General features: G+C 28.7%; 5 protein-coding genes and 1 long non-coding RNA gene across 9 annotated transcripts; 3 read left to right on the forward strand and 3 right to left on the reverse strand.

Moving 5' to 3' along the window:
• The first annotated feature begins 601 nt into the window (after nucleotides 1–601).
• Nucleotides 602–4,457, forward strand: LOC106788389 (aarF domain-containing protein kinase 4). Of its 3 annotated transcripts, none has more exons than XM_014751588.1 (12): nucleotides 602–662; nucleotides 1,189–1,382; nucleotides 1,595–2,131; nucleotides 2,193–2,412; nucleotides 2,508–2,632; nucleotides 2,716–2,800; nucleotides 2,854–2,969; nucleotides 3,035–3,197; nucleotides 3,264–3,466; nucleotides 3,544–3,696; nucleotides 3,837–3,937; nucleotides 4,011–4,457. In XM_014751588.1, exons 2-12 carry the CDS (start codon nucleotides 1,191–1,193, stop codon nucleotides 4,183–4,185), a joined length of 2,070 nt encoding a protein of 689 aa, XP_014607074.1. In that variant the 5' UTR covers nucleotides 602–662; nucleotides 1,189–1,190; the 3' UTR covers nucleotides 4,186–4,457. The 3 variants fall into 3 exon arrangements, with proteins under 3 accessions (XP_014607074.1, XP_014607072.1, XP_014607075.1); XM_014751586.1 differs by lacking the exon at nucleotides 602–662 and adding an exon at nucleotides 904–1,005; XM_014751589.1 differs by lacking the exon at nucleotides 602–662 and having other exon boundaries at nucleotides 1,282–1,371.
• LOC106788392 (probable 18S rRNA (guanine-N(7))-methyltransferase) lies at nucleotides 4,318–5,841 on the reverse strand. The gene is made up of 5 exons (XM_014751593.1): nucleotides 5,650–5,841; nucleotides 5,534–5,571; nucleotides 5,271–5,449; nucleotides 4,769–5,195; nucleotides 4,318–4,685 (listed from the first exon to the last, which is right to left on the reverse strand). Exons 1-5 carry the CDS (start codon nucleotides 5,686–5,688, stop codon nucleotides 4,538–4,540), a joined length of 831 nt encoding a protein of 276 aa, XP_014607079.1. The 5' UTR covers nucleotides 5,689–5,841; the 3' UTR covers nucleotides 4,318–4,537.
• Nucleotides 5,842–5,927: 86 nt separating this feature from the next.
• On the forward strand, nucleotides 5,928–8,449 carry LOC106788391 (protein will die slowly). Its single transcript, XM_014751592.1, has 7 exons — nucleotides 5,928–6,605; nucleotides 6,713–6,809; nucleotides 6,928–7,091; nucleotides 7,241–7,330; nucleotides 7,439–7,578; nucleotides 7,750–7,981; nucleotides 8,094–8,449. Exons 1-7 carry the CDS (start codon nucleotides 6,513–6,515, stop codon nucleotides 8,280–8,282), a joined length of 1,005 nt encoding a protein of 334 aa, XP_014607078.1. The 5' UTR covers nucleotides 5,928–6,512; the 3' UTR covers nucleotides 8,283–8,449.
• A 101-nt stretch (nucleotides 8,450–8,550) lies between these two features.
• LOC106788365 (probable NADH dehydrogenase [ubiquinone] iron-sulfur protein 8, mitochondrial) lies at nucleotides 8,551–18,050 on the reverse strand. The gene is made up of 7 exons (XM_014751547.1): nucleotides 17,903–18,050; nucleotides 13,475–13,570; nucleotides 13,007–13,095; nucleotides 10,021–10,201; nucleotides 9,468–9,714; nucleotides 9,193–9,385; nucleotides 8,551–9,124 (listed from the first exon to the last, which is right to left on the reverse strand). The coding sequence occupies exons 1-7, from the start codon at nucleotides 18,033–18,035 to the stop codon at nucleotides 8,993–8,995; spliced, it is 1,071 nt and encodes a 356-aa protein (XP_014607033.1). The 5' UTR covers nucleotides 18,036–18,050; the 3' UTR covers nucleotides 8,551–8,992.
• Nucleotides 10,762–16,661, forward strand: LOC106788390 (uncharacterized protein CG10915). Of its 2 annotated transcripts, XM_014751590.1 has the most exons (9): nucleotides 10,762–11,392; nucleotides 11,675–11,776; nucleotides 12,168–12,392; nucleotides 12,492–13,113; nucleotides 13,186–13,281; nucleotides 13,484–13,593; nucleotides 13,741–13,779; nucleotides 15,708–16,076; nucleotides 16,288–16,661. In XM_014751590.1, the coding sequence occupies exons 1-9, from the start codon at nucleotides 11,165–11,167 to the stop codon at nucleotides 16,300–16,302; spliced, it is 1,806 nt and encodes a 601-aa protein (XP_014607076.1). In that variant the 5' UTR covers nucleotides 10,762–11,164; the 3' UTR covers nucleotides 16,303–16,661. The 2 variants fall into 2 exon arrangements, with proteins under 2 accessions (XP_014607076.1, XP_014607077.1); XM_014751591.1 differs by lacking the exon at nucleotides 13,741–13,779 and having other exon boundaries at nucleotides 10,764–11,392; nucleotides 16,288–16,660.
• A 1,106-nt stretch (nucleotides 18,051–19,156) lies between the features above and the next one.
• Nucleotides 19,157–20,707, reverse strand: LOC106788393. Its single transcript, XR_001381892.1, has 3 exons — nucleotides 20,489–20,707; nucleotides 19,818–20,392; nucleotides 19,157–19,246 (listed from the first exon to the last, which is right to left on the reverse strand). It is a non-coding gene; the product is annotated as an uncharacterized LOC106788393 (long non-coding RNA).
• Nucleotides 20,708–21,096: the final 389 nt, after the last annotated feature.

The following is a 21,096-nucleotide window of genomic DNA, read 5'->3' on the forward strand; positions in this document are numbered from 1 at the left end:
ATACATTTATATGTATATACAGACTCATTTATACGTATATATTTATATATATATATATACATATCAATCTATTGTAGAGCTTGTAACATATTAAATATAAGATAAAAGACACAATGAAAATGGATGCCTTTTTAATTTTTAAAAATGATTGTTGAAGTACGCAATAAATATTTACTTTAATTGCAATACACATAATTATTGAATATAAATTTTTAAAAGTAACAAATATATGGTTTTCACTGATATAGTATATGAATACTATATAAAAGTCTTTCTAAATATGTGGATGTAACTTCAGGGGTGGTTTCGGTACGTTAAAGTAAGAACAAAAAATTTCATTATCAATATTAAAAAGTAGTAATATATCAAAGTATTAGTTAAACACATTTTACTTTTATTTTATTTTTATAATTAAAAAAAATAAAAAATGTGTAGAATTTCGTACATAATAAATATCACGCATGCGTATAAATGATTTGTTACATTTTTGTAACAAAATATTTATATTTTAATAAAAATTCTCTCAATTTAATAAACAAACAATAAATAATCCAAATATAAATTTTTCACAAATGATTGTTCTATTTTTGTTATTTTTTTATATATGCTCATTGTCAATTACGAAACGATCGAATTTCTGGCTTGAAGTGTTACTATTAGACGTGTGTATTTGAATTTAATTTAATTATATGTTTATATAATAATAATAACATAATTGTTTACAATAAATAGTGTTTAATATAATATTTAGGTAATGAAATAATAATAATACATTTATGATGAAAAAATTTAAGAATGACATTGAATATTCCATATGTAATCATAACTAACCTTAAACATATGATAATTTTAAATTGGAATATGACTCAATCATTATTTAACCTTGATAAACACTTTGTTAGACAGTATAAATTTATCCAATGACTTGTCTATTTCTTTTTACAAATTCTATAAAATAATATTTGCGCTGTTTTGATATAATTGTTACATTAAGAACAAACACATGTAAATTTGGAATTTTATTTAATTCGTTAACATTTGCTCATGATTTAAAAAAGTTTAATATTTGTAATTTTTTTTATTATAACAAATAATACTAATAAAAATTTCGTTAACAAAAATAACATTATCATATGAATTTACATAAAATATATTTGTTGCTATTTTATTCTATTTATTATATTTCAGGAATGTCTCGATCGCGGATTTCTGATTTAATTAGTGTACTTAAAGGATCGCAAAAAGTTGCTAATGAATTTATAAAATATCAAGAAGAAACAATAAAATATCTTATTTTACATTCTAGTCTACGAACTTCGGTTAAAAATTGCTTAAAAGATGTAGGAATAAAAATAAATAACATAGATCCAAGTAAGGTTCCTGTAAGTTTCACAGTTAAATTTGTGTAAAAAAACAGATATTAAAATATACCTGTTTGGTAGGTGATAACGATTAACGTATATACAGGGTATTTCATTATTTGTGAGACCCACTTTGGGAGTAGATGTATTACGAAACATATATATATATATATATATATATATATATACACACATATTTTATGTGTTTTTTATATAAACAATTTTAAATATAGGAACAAGTGGCAGTTGAATTAAAAAATACATTGGATCGTTTAAATGTCGTTGAGAAAGGTATGACACAGTATATCAAAACTAAAACTAATAAAGCATTGAACACTGTTGAAGATGATTATGAACCTGTAGTACAGAAAACAAAATTACATGTTCATAATCCGGCGAAAGATCCCAAAGAAGTGGCCATCGATGAAAACAATATATCAATAAAAAGTGATGTAAAACAGACAGTATCTAAAGATAATTTACAGAATAATTTTATCGCAAACAAAAAATATGCAACTGTTAAAGAAAAGATAGAGATAATAACCAAAATGGACAATGTTGTACCTAAAATTGAACTTTCTAAAAAAGATAAAGAAATTTTACACAGATTAGAGCTAGAACATGAAAAAGCTGAAAGAAAACAGGTCTCAGAAAATGTACTTTCTTCTCAAAATGCCAATGATGTAACAGAAGTCAAACAAAGTGATGTACACATTTCAAAAGCTCCAATGAAACCTTATGTTAAACCACCTGTAAAACCTAAACAATCAGTAAGTATTATTAATAATACATTTTTGACCTCGGTATATATATATACATATATTATTAAAGCTTTCAGTAAATGCAAAAGAACGAACTGTCCCTTCTACGAGACTGCAAAGAATGATTAATTTTGGTACTTTGGGCATTGGTCTTGGAATTGGAACAATGGCAGAATATACGCGTAGATCATTAGGTTTAAAGGAACACAGAATGGGTGAAAGTCTTGATAATATGTTTCTTACTAAAGCTAATGCGGAAAGAATTGTTACAACATTGTGCAAAGTAAGAGGTAGATAAGTATATTATAATGGATATATTTAGAAACATTCTATTTTGATATTATCCATTTGTTACTTATACATATCTATTCGTTATATATGTAAGGTGCTGCTTTAAAAATTGGACAAATAATGAGTATCCAAGATAATACTATTATAAGTCCAGAACTGCAAAAAGTTTTTGAAAGAGTTAGGCAAAGTGCCGATTTTATGCCAAAATGGCAAATCGAGGTATAATATTTATATACCTTTTTACCTATATATATATAGTGCTCAAAGTATATTTTTTAAACAATGTATTAATAAATTTGTAGAAAGTACTTGGTTCTGAATTAGGTCACGATTGGCGTAATAAATTAGCAAAATTTGAAGATAAACCATTCGCCGCAGCATCCATTGGTACGTATACTTACGATGTATGAAAAGATAATATTAAAAATTATCTATCATAGGTCAAGTACATCATGCTACATTATTAACTGGAGAAGACGTTGCTATCAAAATTCAGTACCCTGGTGTAGCTGCAGGTATCCAGAGCGATATCGAAAACTTAGTAGGCATAATGAAGGTAGTATTAAAAATATAAACAAATTTGATGTCTGAACTATTTCTAACTTCTCTTCATTTTCATAGGTTTGGAATATGTTTCCAGAGGGTATGTTTATTGACAATTTAGTTGAAGTAGCAAAACGTGAACTTGCTTGGGAAGTGGATTATCTGAGAGAAGCAGAATGTACAAAAAAATATAAGCAGCTTATGAGTCCTTATAATGATTATTATATACCAAAAGTAATAGGTAAAAATTAATCTAATAAATAATCGTACAAGTAGTCGTAATCTTAAAAATCGTTATCATTTTTAGATGAATTTTCAACGAATCAGGTATTTACGACAGAGTTAGTGGATGGTATTCCTGTAGATAAATGCGATGAAATGGATCTAGAAACGCGAGAATATATATGCAAACTAATAATGCGTTTGTGTTTGATGGAATTATTTGTATTTCGATATATGCAAACAGATCCAAATTGGTCCAATTTTTTTTATAATCCTGAATCAAAACAGGTATTATTCTTACAAAAACGTATATTATTAATAACATGATAAATTAATATTACAAGCGAAATGTTTTGTCATTTCAGCTCGTATTGTTGGATTTTGGAGCATGTCGAAGTTATGAGAAAGCATTCATGGATAAGTATATAGAAGTTATAAATGCAGCTGGTTTGGGAGATAGAGACAAAGTTTTAAATTTATCTAGAGATATGGGTTTTTTAACTGGATATGAAACTAAGGTATTTACAACTAATATATATATATATAAATTATATTCATATAATAAATATTATATAAAATAAAAGCATATAGAAATGTTTAACTTGCAAGAATAAAAAATATTTATTAAAACTAACAGAAATTCACAATTTAATTATAGATTATGGAAAATGCTCATGTGGACACGGTAATGATACTGGGACAAATTTTTAAAAGCGATCAAGAATACTTTGACTTTGGCGGACAAGATGTTACAAAAAGGTAATTTATCATATTTCTACTTTAAATTTTTACATGAAATTAATTATATAGTATATGATTCATTATAATTAAGAATTCAAGAACTGGTACCAACTATAATAAATCATCGACTATGTCCTCCGCCTGAAGAAATCTATAGCTTGCATAGAAAATTATCAGGTATATTTTTACTATGTGCAAAACTTAATGTTAAAATGAACTGTCGTGACATGTTTCGCGAAGTATACAATAATTATCAATTTGGATAATACTTTTCAAATGAAAGAATTAATAAGATAAATGATACATTTTATTTTAATAACGAAAAAATACCAATCTTTCTATTAAATATTTATTTATGATTTATAAAATGGCGTATGTAGTTAGATTGAAAATTTAACAAAAGAGAATTAAAAAGAAAATTGAAAGCTTTTTATTACAAATATTAATCCTTTTAAATGAAATGTTTTGTTGAATATGTGTAACATGTATATAGATACGCTTACATTCATATATATATGCTATTACATATATGTACATTCTGATGATTTTATCATTATTACAAATATATATTAAAATAGTTCTTATCACAGAATAATGGTGATATTAGAAAAAACTTATTTACCACAAACGACCACTTCTTCTTCTACCGGTATATTTAGAATCTGCATGGACTTGTTTACCTTGTTTTTTACGTCTTTCCTTCTTTTCTGTGATCCAATCTCTGCTTTTCTTTAAAGGTTTACCTCTTGCTTTTTTAATATATTCTCTTTAAAAAAAGGAATAATAATTATTTTTGATTTGATGAGAAATATGATAAAGGAAATACATTAAAAAAAAAAAAAAAACTACCTTTTCGACGTATAGGCAATATTTAAATTTTCCTCATCTGTACCTAAAGCTTGAGGAAGCGCAGCTGGTCCTCCTGTCATTAAAACTAAAAAGAACTTTTTTGCTTTTGTACTGTTAGGAAAATCAACGACCATGCCACCAAAAAATCCAGCTTTTGTAGCTTGTAACATTACTAATTCAATTTGTTTATTGTTCTCTGGATAAAATTGAAAAACTGCTCTGGCAGATCTTGTAAGACAAGAATAAAGTGAAGAAAAGAAACAATATAGTCTCTTGCTGGGATTATGAGTAGATTTATCCGCATTACACAGCCATTGTAACGCAGAAATACTCACTGCTCCATCAAAAGTTCCTGCTCTAAATGGCAAGCCTTGACCCATGTCACTCAAAATTAAATCTCCATCAGTTTCCCTTTCCTGAGCAACTCCTACATTTTATATACGGAAAGCTACATTATATGGTTGGACTAATAAGTTATGTGATAAATTAAAGAAATAATTACCAAGCATAGCAGAAGAAATATCAATTCCAATCCAAACGTGTCCTTCATTTTCCAGGACACTACCACTATATCCTGAACCACAACCGATGTCTAATAATAATGCTGGTGAATTATCTGGCAACAATAATAGTTCTAATGCACGCTCACACATTTGCACTTGAATGTCCATAATACGTGAACTGTAGACATCAAATTATAAGAATAAGATGATAGTCAAAAATTAAATATAATAAATAATTTCTATTTAATTTTGTAAAACTCACTTTTGTGTATATTTTCGTGCCTCATCTTCATTATAAAACTAAAAAAAAGAAAAGACATGTGATACAGTGTTACATAACCTTTACGTACTTTAAATCATAATCTAATAAAAACATACCACTTCGGGAGGTGCTAAATGTTCCGGACGTTTAGACATTTTTATGTTATATTTTTTAATATCAACTGGGCGTTATTATAGAAATTTATAAGAATCTAAATAATTATTTTAACTAATCAAAATAACATGGGCACACTTTTGAATGACTAACTAGGATCACCAAAGAAATAACTAAATAAGAACTCTTACTAATGTAAATAAAAGTGCAGCGACATCTAACTAATGCACTCTGCAGCCACTAGAATGCAGGTCGAACGCCAAATTTATCCAAGCTTTGACCCATGGAGCCTGTATACAAGGAGGACGATCGCCGTGTTATAAATGTGGGTACAATATTTACAAATAATTTCTATTGCTACTAAAGAGCACGTCTAGTTGCTTAGTCTGTTTTTTGAAAACAGTAATTAAAACAAAAACATCAAAGAGACCTAGTAATTTCATTTGTTTATTTATAAAATCACACGTACTTAAATCTAAATTTAAGAACATCACCGCCGCCCTCGTGGATAATTATCGTACTCGATATTCAATCATTTTCAACAACACAAATTCGACGCAAACGCCTATCTCGATCGTTCTCCTTGTATATGGCTCCGTTATTACGCTGATAAATAGAATATCGATTGAGTCGTTTAAACACACGTGGTGTTTATTTGTTAGAAATGAGAAGGTTTATTCAAAAAATTCACAATTTACGTTATTATTAGTATTATGCAAGAGACTTTTTTCAAGGAAATAGTATCTTCCTAAGAAGCAAATACAAATCTTCGTTTCATCTTTTACGTTGATAGACGACACAATATTGGATCTCATTGCTTGATATAAATACTTCAGTCTAACGTCCTAATAAACAATTAGAAAAAATGGTACCACTCGGACCTTCACCGAGTCATCAATCATCTATTAATAATTCGTCTACTACATCTGCTACTGGAACAAAAAATAGTGCAACGTTGGTAAGTTTCTCTTATTCGTACGATAAATATGTATTCATCGTAAGTATATATAGTTTCAAGAAATAACTTCAATCTTTAGATAAGCTTATTACATTTTTTACTTGCAGAAACCAGGTTATTCATTAAAGTACACGCTAGCAGGTCACAATAAGGCTGTATCATCTGTTAAGTTTAGCCCTAATGGAGAATGGTTAGCGAGCTCTTGTAAGTATGCTCATTTTCAAAAAGTTATTTAAACATCACAGAGTTGCTCGACTTTAGGTTTCCTAAGGTAAACGTATTAAGAAATGCTATGTGCAATAATAATGACGTTCATTTATAGCTGCTGACAAATTTATCAAAATTTGGGGATCTTATGATGGAAAATTTGAAAAAAACATTACTGGTCATAAGCTTGGTATTTCGGATGTTGCCTGGTCTAGCGATAGTAGGTTGTTGGTATCTGCTTCCGATGACAAAACATTGAAAATATGGGAATTAAGTTCTGTAAGTTTTAATGTATAATAATTTATAAAACAATCAAATAATAATATAAGATATTCCACTATCTGTAGTCAAATTAAATGATCAATTTAAATTAAACGTTATTCATTTATAACATTTACATTAAAAGTTAATTATTTATAAATTTTTAGGGAAAGTGTTTAAAAACGTTAAAAGGTCATAGTAACTATGTTTTTTGCTGTAATTTTAATCCTCAATCCAATCTTATAGTTTCTGGATCAGTAAGTTATTTAATATCATTAAAAAAAGAAAAGAATTCATATGCAAATAAATATACATTATAATATAATATTAAATATATTTAAAAAAAAAAGAATAATTTTTATTAGTTTGATGAAAGTGTACGCATTTGGGATGTGAGAAGTGGAAAATGTTTAAAAACGCTTCCAGCTCATTCAGATCCAGTGAGCGCAGTGCATTTCAATAGAGACGGTTCTTTAATTGTCTCCAGCAGTTACGATGGTCTTTGGTAAGGTCTTGTATAAATATTTATTAAATTATGGAAGCTATTTTATATTGGCAATTGATCAAATTGTACACTTTTTTCTTTTCTTTTTCTACTGTTTAATTGTCTTCCAAGGGATTCTTGTCCTGTTAATAAAAAGGTTTATATATCTTTTTATATTACATCATAATATAGCCGAATTTGGGATACAGCATCAGGACAATGTCTAAAAACACTTATAGATGACGACAATCCACCTGTATCCTTTGTAAAATTCTCACCAAATGGAAAATATATCTTGGCAGCAACATTGGACAATACGTTGAAACTTTGGGATTACAGTAAAGGCAAATGTTTAAAAACATACACGGGTCATAGGAATGAGAAATATTGTATATTTGCCAATTTTTCTGTCACAGGAGGAAAGGCAAGCTGTTCTTTTTGTTATTTGTTTTTTTTTTTAAATATTTAATCTTGATCATTTTTATTATTACATTTCTTATATTTATCTTTTATTAATTGTTTTGTTATATTTTTAGTGGATTGTATCAGGTTCTGAAGATAACATGGTGTACATATGGAATTTACAAACAAAAGAAGTAATGCAAAAATTACAGGGACATACAGATGTTGTACTCTGCACGACATGTCATCCAACAGACAACATTATAGCTTCTGCTGCTCTCGAAAAGGATAAGACTATCAAACTATGGAAGAGTGATACATAAAACAAATTTTTCTACCAGTTATTATTTTGCCTGTACAAAATGTGCTTTTATATTATAGATACCATTATATTAAGAACATAGCATTCAAGCTTGAAAGATTCTGTTTTTATTTTCTTAAATGTCTCACAATTCGTTAAATTAAATAAAAACTAAATATATACATTCATCAAAAAAGAATGTCATTATGTGATTTGTAAAGATTGGAGATTTATACGGGTTGTCAGCAGTTACTTTCACCCCACCTTGAATTTCATAATACACGTTTGGATAAAAATATTTAATTTATCATTTATTATTTACATAACGAAAATAATTTTTATACAAATAAGAGTTGCCCATAAAATATGAAATACAAATTAACATGTAAAGAAATGTTAAAATTATTGACTTTTATTTTATATTGTTCTATTCGAAAATATAAGCAACAATTTTGATCTAACCGAAAGAAATAAGTTACTGAAATAAAATTATTTTACCCTGACCGTTACAAAAATTGTTTTTTGTTATCCTAAATAATAGAATGTTATCAAATGTTCTCTGGACAAAAATAGAACATTGTTATAAACACTTATAAGCTCCATAGCACAAAGACATATATTTTTCATTATTTCAGATAAATATTTATCCGTGCAAATGCTAGTTTTATACTAAATTTTATAACATTATTAAATAATATTCTAACGTGAATTAACGAAACTACATGGATCTCGTTAACGATAAAGATGATCCGCATGTATATTGCTGGCTATTTCAGATTCCCATTTATCTCCGTTATTTAATAATTTCTCCTTGTTATAGAGCATCTCTTCATGAGTTTCTGAAGAAAACTCAAAGTTTGGTCCCTAAAAGTAGAGATATATGAAAGAATTTGTTATTTATATTAAATCATATAATTGAATAATGTGTGTACCTCTACGATTGCATCTACTGGGCACGCTTCTTGACAAAAGCCACAGTAAATACACTTGGACATATCAATATCGTATCTCGTAGTACGACGAGATCCATCTTGCCTTGTTTCTGCTTCAATGGTAATAGCTTGAGCGGGACATATAGCTTCACAAAGTTTACATGCGATACATCTCTCTTCACCAGATGGGTATCTATTATTAAAATAATATTTGAATTCTCAAAGTCATGACTGATCTTGGTATTACTTTCATTTCTTATTATGTTATAAAATACCTTCTCAGTGCATGCTCCCCTCTAAATCTTGGGCTCAAAGGACCTTTTTCAAAAGGATAATTTATCGTTGCTGGTTCTCGAAAGAAATGAGACATTGCAATTCCAATTCCACGAAAAATTTCAAGAAAAAAAAATGAGTTGCCATGGTCTTCAAGATTCATTTCTTGTTCTGGTTTGGTAACACAATAGTATTTATTGCGTACAAAATATGCATTCTGAATAATCGGTACAGTTATGAGCCTAGATCCTATAGAAAATAATATTAAATATTTATATATATAGACAAAGAGAGGTTAATATTTATTTAATTTAAAATATTGACAAAAACAAACAATAATAAAAGAAGATTTAATAGACATTATTGAGTGACTTTAAAAGTTTAGAACAGTAAACATAATTCTCTCTTATAATAATAATAAAACTTATTTTTTTTCAAAATTTAACAATACCATTATTACGTCAAATTACGTAAATGCCCGAAAAGAAAGAAAAATATAAAATATTAATGTCTGTATTAATTGGTAAATAATTGAATAAACTTATTAATATATACCATTTCGAATCAGCTGCAACGAAGCCATAATTGCAATTGCAATTACAATTTCTACGAAGTTAACTAGTTTTTCAATATTATTATATATACATATATATTTTGATGAAACAAGAAGCGAAACTGTGTAAAAAATAATTGCAGCTAAAATTTGCTTACCCTTAGGAGGTGCTAGAGTCGCAGGCTACTATTGGTGCACTTAATAGACAAGTTTATTCTCTCTCTCTCTCTCTCTCTCTCTTTTTTGTTCTTTTTCTCTTTCTCTTTGTTAATATGTGAAATATTTTTATTATTATATTTATTATTTAAACATAAATAATTACAAAATAAAACAAACAATATATAGAATTAAATATACAAAAAAAAAAAGAAATTAAATTATAGTGAAATGTTTGTACAATAAGAGTATACGGTAAATAATAAGCTTAGGTAAATTTCAAACAGTCAAATAAAAGATTAGAGCGATGAATGATAATTTGACTACCCTAAGAATAAAAAGATAATACATATAGTCTACGAAACTTAACTGAAAAAATAAAATGTAAGAAAATAAAGAAAAGCAGATTGTTAATAAAAAAGAAAGGAGGTAAATATTGGTACCTTATATATATCGGCATAGATAATATTATATAATAGTAGATTTATTGTATCGATTGTTCGGCAATGTAATGATTTAAAATAAGGCGCGCTTGTCGATCCGTCGATATTTTCTTGATCATGGAGTAAGTATAATGGGCGAGGAGCAGATCGCTTGGGCTTACACGAGGTTCTCAATTCTTGAGTTCTCAACCGCGAGCTGCGCTTTATGATCGATTTGTCAAGAGCCGAAGCCAGTCTGTGCTGTTAAAGCCGAATGCAGGATCGATCGGCTTTACCCAAGGAAGTGTTAGGAGAATTGAAGAGTAAAGATTTCAAATTACTCGAATATGTGGGATTTATTATTCGATTTGATCGTAGCAGGGGTTCAGCAACTTCGACATGAGTACGGAACGCAATATATTACGAAGGAAGAACTTTGAACGGTCTTATGCTTTTATCTTTATTCTTCGTTCTACGACGCTTCAACGAAAAGACCGATTGAGGATTTTATTGCCTGTGCCGTTAAGCAACGCCAAAATAAGAAGATAACTTTGGAAGGTAGAATTTAATGGAAAAAATGATGGCATCGCAAAATCAAAATATCATTAACGTGGCTTCGCCAAGCCCGCCGCCGGTAGACGGTCAGTCAGGAGCTGTTGTATCGAGTACTACAGTATCTACCATGAAGACACAATCCGTTTCTTCCTCGTTGTCAGCGCATACTAATCAACAACAGCAGCTTCAACAGTCCAATAACATAGAACCACTTGACAAAAGTTCCTCTAACACTTTAAAGGTATTACGATCGATTTATCAAATTAACCTTCCAATCGTATCTTACTAAACAAAGGATGCGTGTCTCTCTTTCTCTCTCTTTCTCTCTTATATTTGCGTGACGATGTGTGCGTACGCGTTACGCGCTCTTCTCTAAATACTCTTGTATATGTTGATTTGATTTTTAATCAACTTATTCCTTCTGACCAACAAAGGAGGATCTTAATAATTTCCTTTTAAATACTTTAAATTATAGATTCATATATCAAAAATTATACATACATGATGTTTTTTTATGTTACAGCGCAATCCAAAGATGGAGTTGAATAAAACGGATTTATTAAAACTATTAGGATATCTAGAAGGAGAACTTCAGGCTAGAGACATTGTGATAGCAGCTTTAAAAGTAATTTCATCTAATTTATTCTTATATTAAGACGCAGTCTATGTAATTATTTTTCTTACATTATACTTTGGATTATGGTATTACCAAAAGCTATTATCTACGCAGAAATAGTTTCATTTTTAATTATGTAAAATAATATATATTATGTTTTTAAAGTTAAATGAATAGTCATTGGTAAATGATTGTTAATACTTTTGTTGAAAAGAAAAAAAAACAAACAAACAAGAAAATCATATATAGAGTAAGCTTATGAAAATATAAGTAGTTATTGGCATTTCCACGATCCTGCTTTTGAATATATTTGTATGTATCTCTCTCTACGTTGTTTATATATATATACATATATATATATGCATACGTATATATGTGTGTAAATCCTTTGATTGTATAGTCAGAGAAGATGAAACATCTTCTTAGTTCACGGTACCTTAGTAATACAGCAGATCCTCGCGCAGCACTTGCTCGCGATGTTGCAATTGTGGGCGGTGTTATCGGAGCAGAAGGAAATCAAATTGATCAACAAGTTGCCAGTTTGGAGGCTCTTGTAATGCAACAAAGAAGAACTCAATGTAGAATGAATAAAGTTCTTAAGGATGCCGAACTAAGGCATAGAGCTGTACGTATTTGTCTTTTGATAAACTTTTCGTAAACCCATAATCATCAAGCTGGCTAGAAATGTAACAAAATGTAATATTTAGATTTATTATATTGTCAGGTGATAAAAGAACTAGAAGAAGAAAAACGTAAACACGAGCACGATACTGCTCAAGGCGATGACATTACTTATGGACTTGAAATAGAAAGAACTAGATTAAAAAAAGAATTAGAATTAGAAAAACAAGAAAAGAAAAGAATAGAACTTGAATTAAAAAAGATGACCGACACGCTAGAAGAAGAGAAAGTCCGTCAGAAACAAATAATACTCTTACTTTTGGCCGAACGTAAAAAAATAATAATGAAATATATTGAGGAGAGAAAAAGATCTGAAGATTTGGCACAGATATTGAGCGAAGAAAAAGTAAGAATTGATTCTATGGCTGAGGGTCTTGAAGAAGAAAGTAAGAAATCATTACAAATGGAAGCAGAATTAGAAAAACAATTAGCACAGTTTGATATAGAGAGACAACAATATAGACAAGCTCTTATTAAAGAGGAAAAGAGAGCAAAAGATCTTGAATTAGAATTAGAAAAATTAAAAAGTGAAGTAGAAGCATGGAAAGAATCACAAACGCGGGGTCTGCCAAGGGGTATCGGGGCAACTCCACCACCGCCGCCTGCAAAACCAGCAAATTTAATTGCTATGCCAACATTGAGGCCAGCTAATACATCACAAACAAGTAAGTATTATATTTTCCATTCAAAATAGGGGGGAATATAGTTATATATTTATTGTTATATATTTTATTCAGTTAAAACTTCGGTACTGGGAACTGGGACACCTATGGTCAGTAGTAAAGTCGTCCAACCTACTGCAACTGTATCTAGTGTTCCTGTCAGTGGACCAAGTAAGAATAATTAAAACGATTATAAGAGTATGTTGCATGTTTCATAGAAATATAGATGTATTGATAGTTATTGTAATAATAATAGATTTAGGCGCCCTTAGGCTTGCAATTGGTTTTTGCAATACATTGATATTACATATTCTATATTACTTTTTTAAAACTATATACTTATTGTTGTCTCATATTTTATTACATTGTACAGCAACAGGCATAGCCAGATCGGTGACACCCGGACAAGCATTACGTGGAGTCACGTATGTGCCTAATATACCACCAACGAGTGGTGAAACTGCAGTCCCATCGGAAACACAGGTAAATTATTCACATTTCCACCCTCATTCTACTCTAATCTAATAATTGTACAGAGCCTATTTACACAGAAAATATACTGCAAACAAATATTTTTAAATTAATAGCAGTAAAGTTTTAATGATTTATTATTTTTTTTTTGGTGAAAAGAAAAGTAAAAACAATCTGCATGATGCACAAACGTCTAATGTAAGTATATAGGCTCTTTATAGAAACTATAACTACTTAGAAAGAATAGTAACAAAATGATGTACGAAAATAAAGTTTGCATTTGTACAGATCACTTATACTAGGAAAGTTTCACAAGTATAAGAAAGATAATTTAGTTTGAAATAAAAATAAGAAAATAGTTCATTTGATTGCAAATAATATGAAATATTTTTGCATCTCTAATTCATATTTGATAGTTTTACAAATTGACAATAAAAGATGAGGATAAAGTGATAATATTTTATAAAACAATAGCTATACAAATATTTTTTCTCAACATTCATATATATATATATTGTAATAGCATTATTATATTACAAATAATTTGAAAACATTATCTTCAGTAATAATAGAAAAATTTTCTTATAACTACTAGTCAAGAAAAAAGTTTTTGCTTAGTTAACTCATTTGCATTAAATATATAATGCGTATATTATTCATCTATAGATAATTTTAGCTTTATACCCTGCTCTAGTCTTATAGTTTAACATTGTAGATACCAAATACAATGTTTTAGTCTGTAATTATTGAATAGCCACAATAAATGTACATATATTACATTACGTAGTAAATATAAAATCTGTGGCATCAAATTATATTTTTATTGTAAAATTATATTAATTCTATAAACTGTATAAAAAGGATTTTGTTGTTAAGCGAGTAAACCTATTTTTTCTATTAATATAATTTTATATTCTCTATCTCTTAATTTATGTTGTATCAAAGACGTTTCATTTGAAATAAATTATTATTTAAAGGTTTGCAATTTTTCATTAATCAATCATGCATCAATGTCTTTTTTCATTAAGTGAAATTTTATATATACTTTCAAAGAATTGCTCACTGCAATTTTCTTAAAGATCATGAAATATTGTCAAATTTTAGTAAAAGAATAATAACGAAAATGCCACAGATTCTATGCCGAAATTTTTATTTTTTGTTAAGTATGATTTGGTTGTCCTATTTACATTATTATTGAATATTGGTGAAACCTTGAAATATTTCTACCACAGACACCTAGTATGCCATTTTTATAAGTTACCACATCATCGATACTTAGGACAATATTTTATTATAATATTCTTATTTTATGTACATAAAATTATTATGCAGTATGTACATTAATTAAGTCCTTGATTAAAAGTTGTATGCAATTAATTTCTGAGCTTTATTTACAATTTTTTCCTGCTTATCTTTCCTAATTGCTGTCCTATAATCGCTACTGCTAAATCTATATGGTTTGGTTATATACATTTTTCAAAGAAAAAAAAAAGAAAAGAAAAAGGAACAATCGTTTAGAATATCATCATCGCATGAAACATATTTATATAATTTCCAATCATGTTATGAACTTCTTTAGCTATGTATTACTATCTTAGATTAATTGTATTAAAATTTAAAAACACAATATATCGCTTAATTATTTATATGATTACAAATAATATAATTTGATTATGTTAAAGTTTAATAATAATAATTTGGACACCCTAATTAGTAACCATTTACCACTTAAAAATTGCGTAATTACTATCCATTACAATTTTCATTCAAATAAAACATCTTATCATTAGCCACAACATTTTTCTAAACTATTATAACTATGGAAACATTATATAAATGGTTATCGCATACCTAAGTCCTCTTGCAGAATCTGTATTAACTGCACACTATCACACATTTATTTATTTTGATATTAATACAAAATTTCTTGTACCACTGTTTCAGAACTTGCTTGTAATGTCTGTATAGAGTATATAACGTATATACTACACGACCTTCGACACCTTTAATCGCTATTGTTTCTGTTTCTCATTGATTTTCCTGCTTTGAATCGGTGCCTTGGCGTGATCTTTTTTTCAATGTTATCTTAAACGTTAAATTGGCTGTGCTACATGTTCATTTCTCAGGCTATGGACAAACGACCAGTTGTAGCTGTTCCTCCCAATACCAGTGGGATGGCTAAATTAGTACCATCAACGCAAACTGCAGGGAAGCATGGTTTTCACGTTGGTTCTACACAAGCTGTTCAAACACCTGGCACACTATCATCAAAAAAACCACCTCTTTCTCGTGGCGTTCCTCCTCCAGTGCCACCTAATAAACCAGTGGTACCACCTAAAAAAGAGGCAGCTTATCTTAGGAGACCGGAATTATCTCAGTCAGCCCAGGATACAGTTAAATTTGGTAAACAGTCCTCATCTCATCCTACAAGCGGAACTGTTCCTTTGCAAGCGCAGCAAGCGATAGCTGCTTCTACTCAAGCTCCTGACGAAGAGGTCAGTAATAAGTAACGTGTTCTAAACAGTAAAATAAGTTAGATATTTCTATGTAATTCATATATTGCAGGGTATTACATTTAACGTCTATGTGATATAGTTAAATTATAGTTAAATGCGTCATTTTCTTATATTATTATATCTATATACATATATACCTACATAAAGTTAGTATTTTATAAATACAGTGGATTGTAAAATATGATTTCAGACAAAGCCACGTTGATTTATCAGCAAATAAAACCACAATCATGTATAGAAATTTTACAAAGTCAAAAACCATGTATCGTGAGCAATGCTTGGAAACTATATTGGGAATATATACGTTGGTATCATTTTACATTTATAAGATTGACGAAGAATTCGGATTCATGAAGATTTATATACTAGCTAATTTCACTTTATGTAAATATATATATCATAGTAGTACTGCACTTACAATTGTATACTTGCAGAGTATTTAAGTGGAAATTAAATGTATGAAGAAATACATTAGGTCAACTTCATAGATACTTTAGAGATTAGGAACATATATATTATGTTAGATAAATTAATGCAGAATAAAGATCACGTAACTTTCGTCAAATTTTATGTATAAAGTTTTAGATTATATAGATTGAAAAAAAACAATTTCTTTAATGATAAATCATATTACTGCAAAATCTGTATAAGGAACATTCGTGAAAGTTACATGATTAAAATTCTGTTTTATTATGCTGATGATAAAAACGGATATAAGTACGAACGTATAGTACAATCATCATAAATAATTCAAACATTCTGGAAGAGACAATATTATGCGACATTTTATTTTTTAATCGAATTATTTTTAAGTTTATCAATTTTGCTAAATTTAATAAGTATTCTTTGCAAAAAAGAATATGTGTCTTGAAATGTGCAATATAGTAAAGCCTTTATTGTACTAATAATGTACTCATTTTGAAAATGTAGCATAGTACTGTCTTATCTAAAATATTGTGTTTTTAAAAATCGCTGGACATTGATGCAATAGAAAATTAAAGTGCATAAAACATTGATAAATGAAATAATTTTTAGTTAAGTAAATACAAATACGTATGTGCTATAATCACTGCCTTGCCTCGTTTTATTGCATACATTAATAATATATATGTTGACAACGGTATCAAACAAGACCGTATGAACTTACAAAAAAAGCATTGCAAATTTAATCATTACACAATACTATCATTGTTCATTTCCTGATACATTGAAATTTTACTATACGTATATGTTTAAGCAAAGTAAAGTGGAACAAAATGAAATGACACAATAATAAGCCTGTTAAGAGTACAATTAAAAAGCTTCATCGACAATACATATAATACGTGAAAAAAAAAATGATTTGCAATTTATGAAGATTGCTAATACAAAGTGAATTTCACTTATCTGAGAGTTCTTTATTATTTACTAATGCAATAACTCAAAGTAACTAAAATTAAAAGGACTACTTAAGTACTCTTGACTTGTGTATATCTGTAAAAAGAAGAAGGAAATAAAGAATGCTAATTAAAAATTATTTCATTCTTCTGAGACAAGAAATTGACTACAAAAAAAATCTACAAGATTGATACAGAGATGATACAGATGCCCACGTTGTGATTTTTATGTGAGACTCATTATCAAAAACAAAAGAAACATATATAAATGTGGTTTATCTTCGTGGTTTATTACATTTCTTTTTATTATTATTCCCTGTAAATTTTCATATCTGATTAAACCTTTCACAATGTGGAAAATTAGTAAATATAATCTCATAATGATTATACAAGTTTGCGATTAATAAAATTTAACTTACATATCTCTTCATGGTAATGATACCTTTTTTATAGCGCAATGGTTGAGTTTCAATCTTATTGTTATTAAAACTCTTGCAATTGTCGACGATGCATTTGTTGTCTTCCATATCGAACTAACTTTCTTTAACTCAACCATTGTCATTGATTATAAAAATGCAAGGAATTAAATGGAGATCAATGTTTGCAAATTAATTTTATCTAAGATCTTGTATATATGGTACTTATTCAATTAACGAATACGATTTTTTCAAGTAATTATCGTTATTTGTTTCTTGATCTATAAACGACGATATTCTTCAATATTTTGAGAGAAATATCTTTTACTCTTTTTGTGATAGTTAATATAATTTTAATTAGCAATCAGTTCTGTTATAATATTTTTATTTAAAGCTTTTTAAATTTTCATGCCTCACAAACATGTATTTATAAATGGCATGTATTTTAAGACAAAAATAAAATTTGTTAAGCCATTATAATAATGTCATTCCAATATTCTAATAATCTATTTGAGAAGCTGGAGCGAGATTCGTTCAAGGATACATTTGTTATACCTTCTTAGTTTCTGACATAATTAAAAGAAAACGGAAAAGATCTTTTATATTGCTTATTTTATTACATTTTCTTGCAAAGTTTCGTCGGCATTTTGTAATAAATTTATTGCAGAAAAATTGCGCTCCTTTTGATAATTAATAAATTGGAAGTAAAATGAAAGCAAAAGAAAATAATACAATAATATAATATATAATATGTAATCATATTTTTTTCGATTGCTCAGAAAATAATTGAGTTGCAGAGCTGAAATTTTCAGAAAAACTTTTTCTTTTAGTAAGGATACTATAGGCTAAATGTCATTCAACAACTGGTTGAGGGTCTCAGTTGCAGTAATCTTAGCTATGCCTTTTAATTATGCAGACAAAGTTATAATATTAAACACGTGCTTCTAATCTGCATTGATAAAACAGATAATATTAAGTCTAGATTCTTACCACAGACAAAGAATACAGAAGTACATAGAGGCTCACAAGTCTACTTCTCGCGTAACCATATTCATCTTGGTTACTAACCTGACAACCAGTGGACGAGGGTAGGTACTTAACGCGATGACGGTACAATATTATCAAAGAATACTGTATTCTTGGATAGTATATGATAGTATATGATATTATTTTTGATAGCATATATAGTATATTTATACTGTAATAGAATTTGAAATAATTATTTTTAATTTTTAGTGTATAAACGTGTGTGTGCCTTCAGAAATGCATTTATATGTATATTTTAAAATGAAGCAATTTAAGACACTCAAATAAAAAAGAATCCAGAAGGTTTGATGATAAATCCAACGATGATCACCTGTAACAAGAAGAAAACTATATTAATCATACAATCAAGTGATACAATAGCCTAACATATAATTCGTCCAATTCGCAGATGCACTTTTCAATTGAATTCTCTATTTATTTTTATCAAATCTATATTTACTGTTGCAATAAAATTAAATTGAAACGCGTGATTTTACATTTACATAAAATATATAAAAATAAAGAAATAGGAAAAGTACAAATATTAAGTTACTACAAAAAATAATATCTATTAATTATTATGAAATACTTTTAAGCTGCATTATACAGAAAAGAAAAATTGCAAATTTAATAAAAGACGAAACAAGAAAAAAGAAATTACCGTAATATTTACCGAACGTTATTTAAGCTACAAAATTTAATATTACGAAAATTTTTATATTTTTGACTCTAACTAACACATATGCATCTTTTGGACGATATAGACACGAATTTGGTGTCCCAAGGAGATGGAATGGTCCATCATCTCCAATTACAACTACAAATTAATGACGAGCAAAAAAGTAATGTAATAAAATATGACTAGAGAGCTATTCTCGAAAAGTTCTAACTTGCTGTTGAACCTTTGAAAATAACTCAATAATCTATGTAGTTGCCCTCTTCAGCCACAATTAAGTGGGGGTCTCTTCGGCCTTAGCCTCTTCGGCATAATGCGTCTTCTTTCTTCATGTCCTAAACTCTGGATGATTTTAATTTATTATGCGCCCGATCACTGACTCTACAACTGCATCCAAAGACTGCTTTGCACACAGTCTATTGAAACAAAAAAATTTCACACTTTATTTTAATCCCGAAACGCGTTGAATTTAAAATCTTCATTGATGCACTGACTCTAATACGCGAACAGTCTGTACGACTGTTTAAAGATAAAAATACAACTTTACTCGAACAAACTCTAATGCAATTACTGCATTGGTCGCAGTAAATTTAATATATAAATTGCAAAAATAGTTCGCGAACGCGACGGAATTGAAATTAACGAACGAACGTGCTTCTAATCCGTGATTTTAATTATATTTAAACGCGATCAAACACTCTCGTATATTGCTTCGCGCACGATTGCAATGCACGAACACTTGCAACACTTCACAAACACAATTCACTAACACTTCCAACACTGCAATATTCCCATGATGATCTGAAAGAGAAATAAAAACAAAATTATAAATATCATTGTTGTAAGAAAAAATTATTATAATTATTAAGAAAGTGTTTAAAATAAAAATTGACTTACGTTTATTCTTCAGTGATGAATGCACGATGGGTGTCCTACCCTTAGGATGACGATGAGCACACGTTTAATCCGAATAAAAGAAACTTACGGAGTTTCTTTACCCGAGCAAACGACGATACATGCGACGATCAACACTGATTCTACTTTCCGACTTTTTTATATTGTATTTTATTGATGCAACACACGAGTACTTCATTGCCTACGCGCTCGATTGCAATGATGTTCTGAAACAGAAAAAGAAAAAGAACMATTAATGTCATCGTCGTAATAAAAAAACCATTAAAGTTATCATAGAAATGTTAGAGAAAAAAAATATACTTACTTACATACACCTGGGGATTATCAAGCTTGTAGATTTTAACTTGGAATAATCTTACCCTACTATTTTATTTTTCTATTTTTTACAATCATAAAKWGCGTATGCGTACCTGTCGATTTACAKGACAGAGYTGCGATGTAAAGTTGCACCAGTATCCCCCCATAGATACTGAGGAGTAACGTTACTTACGYTTCATTCATGTTCAATCATAGTTGCGTATTACAACAAATATCGCACTCTTCGACGATTAGTAATACGCTTCATCTTTAATATTCACCCTAATCAACAT

This window comes from Polistes canadensis, unplaced genomic scaffold (genome assembly GCF_001313835.1).
Source record: "Polistes canadensis isolate GaletaPanama2010 unplaced genomic scaffold, ASM131383v1 scaffold_138, whole genome shotgun sequence".
Classification (NCBI taxonomy): Eukaryota; Metazoa; Arthropoda; class Insecta; order Hymenoptera; family Vespidae; genus Polistes; species Polistes canadensis.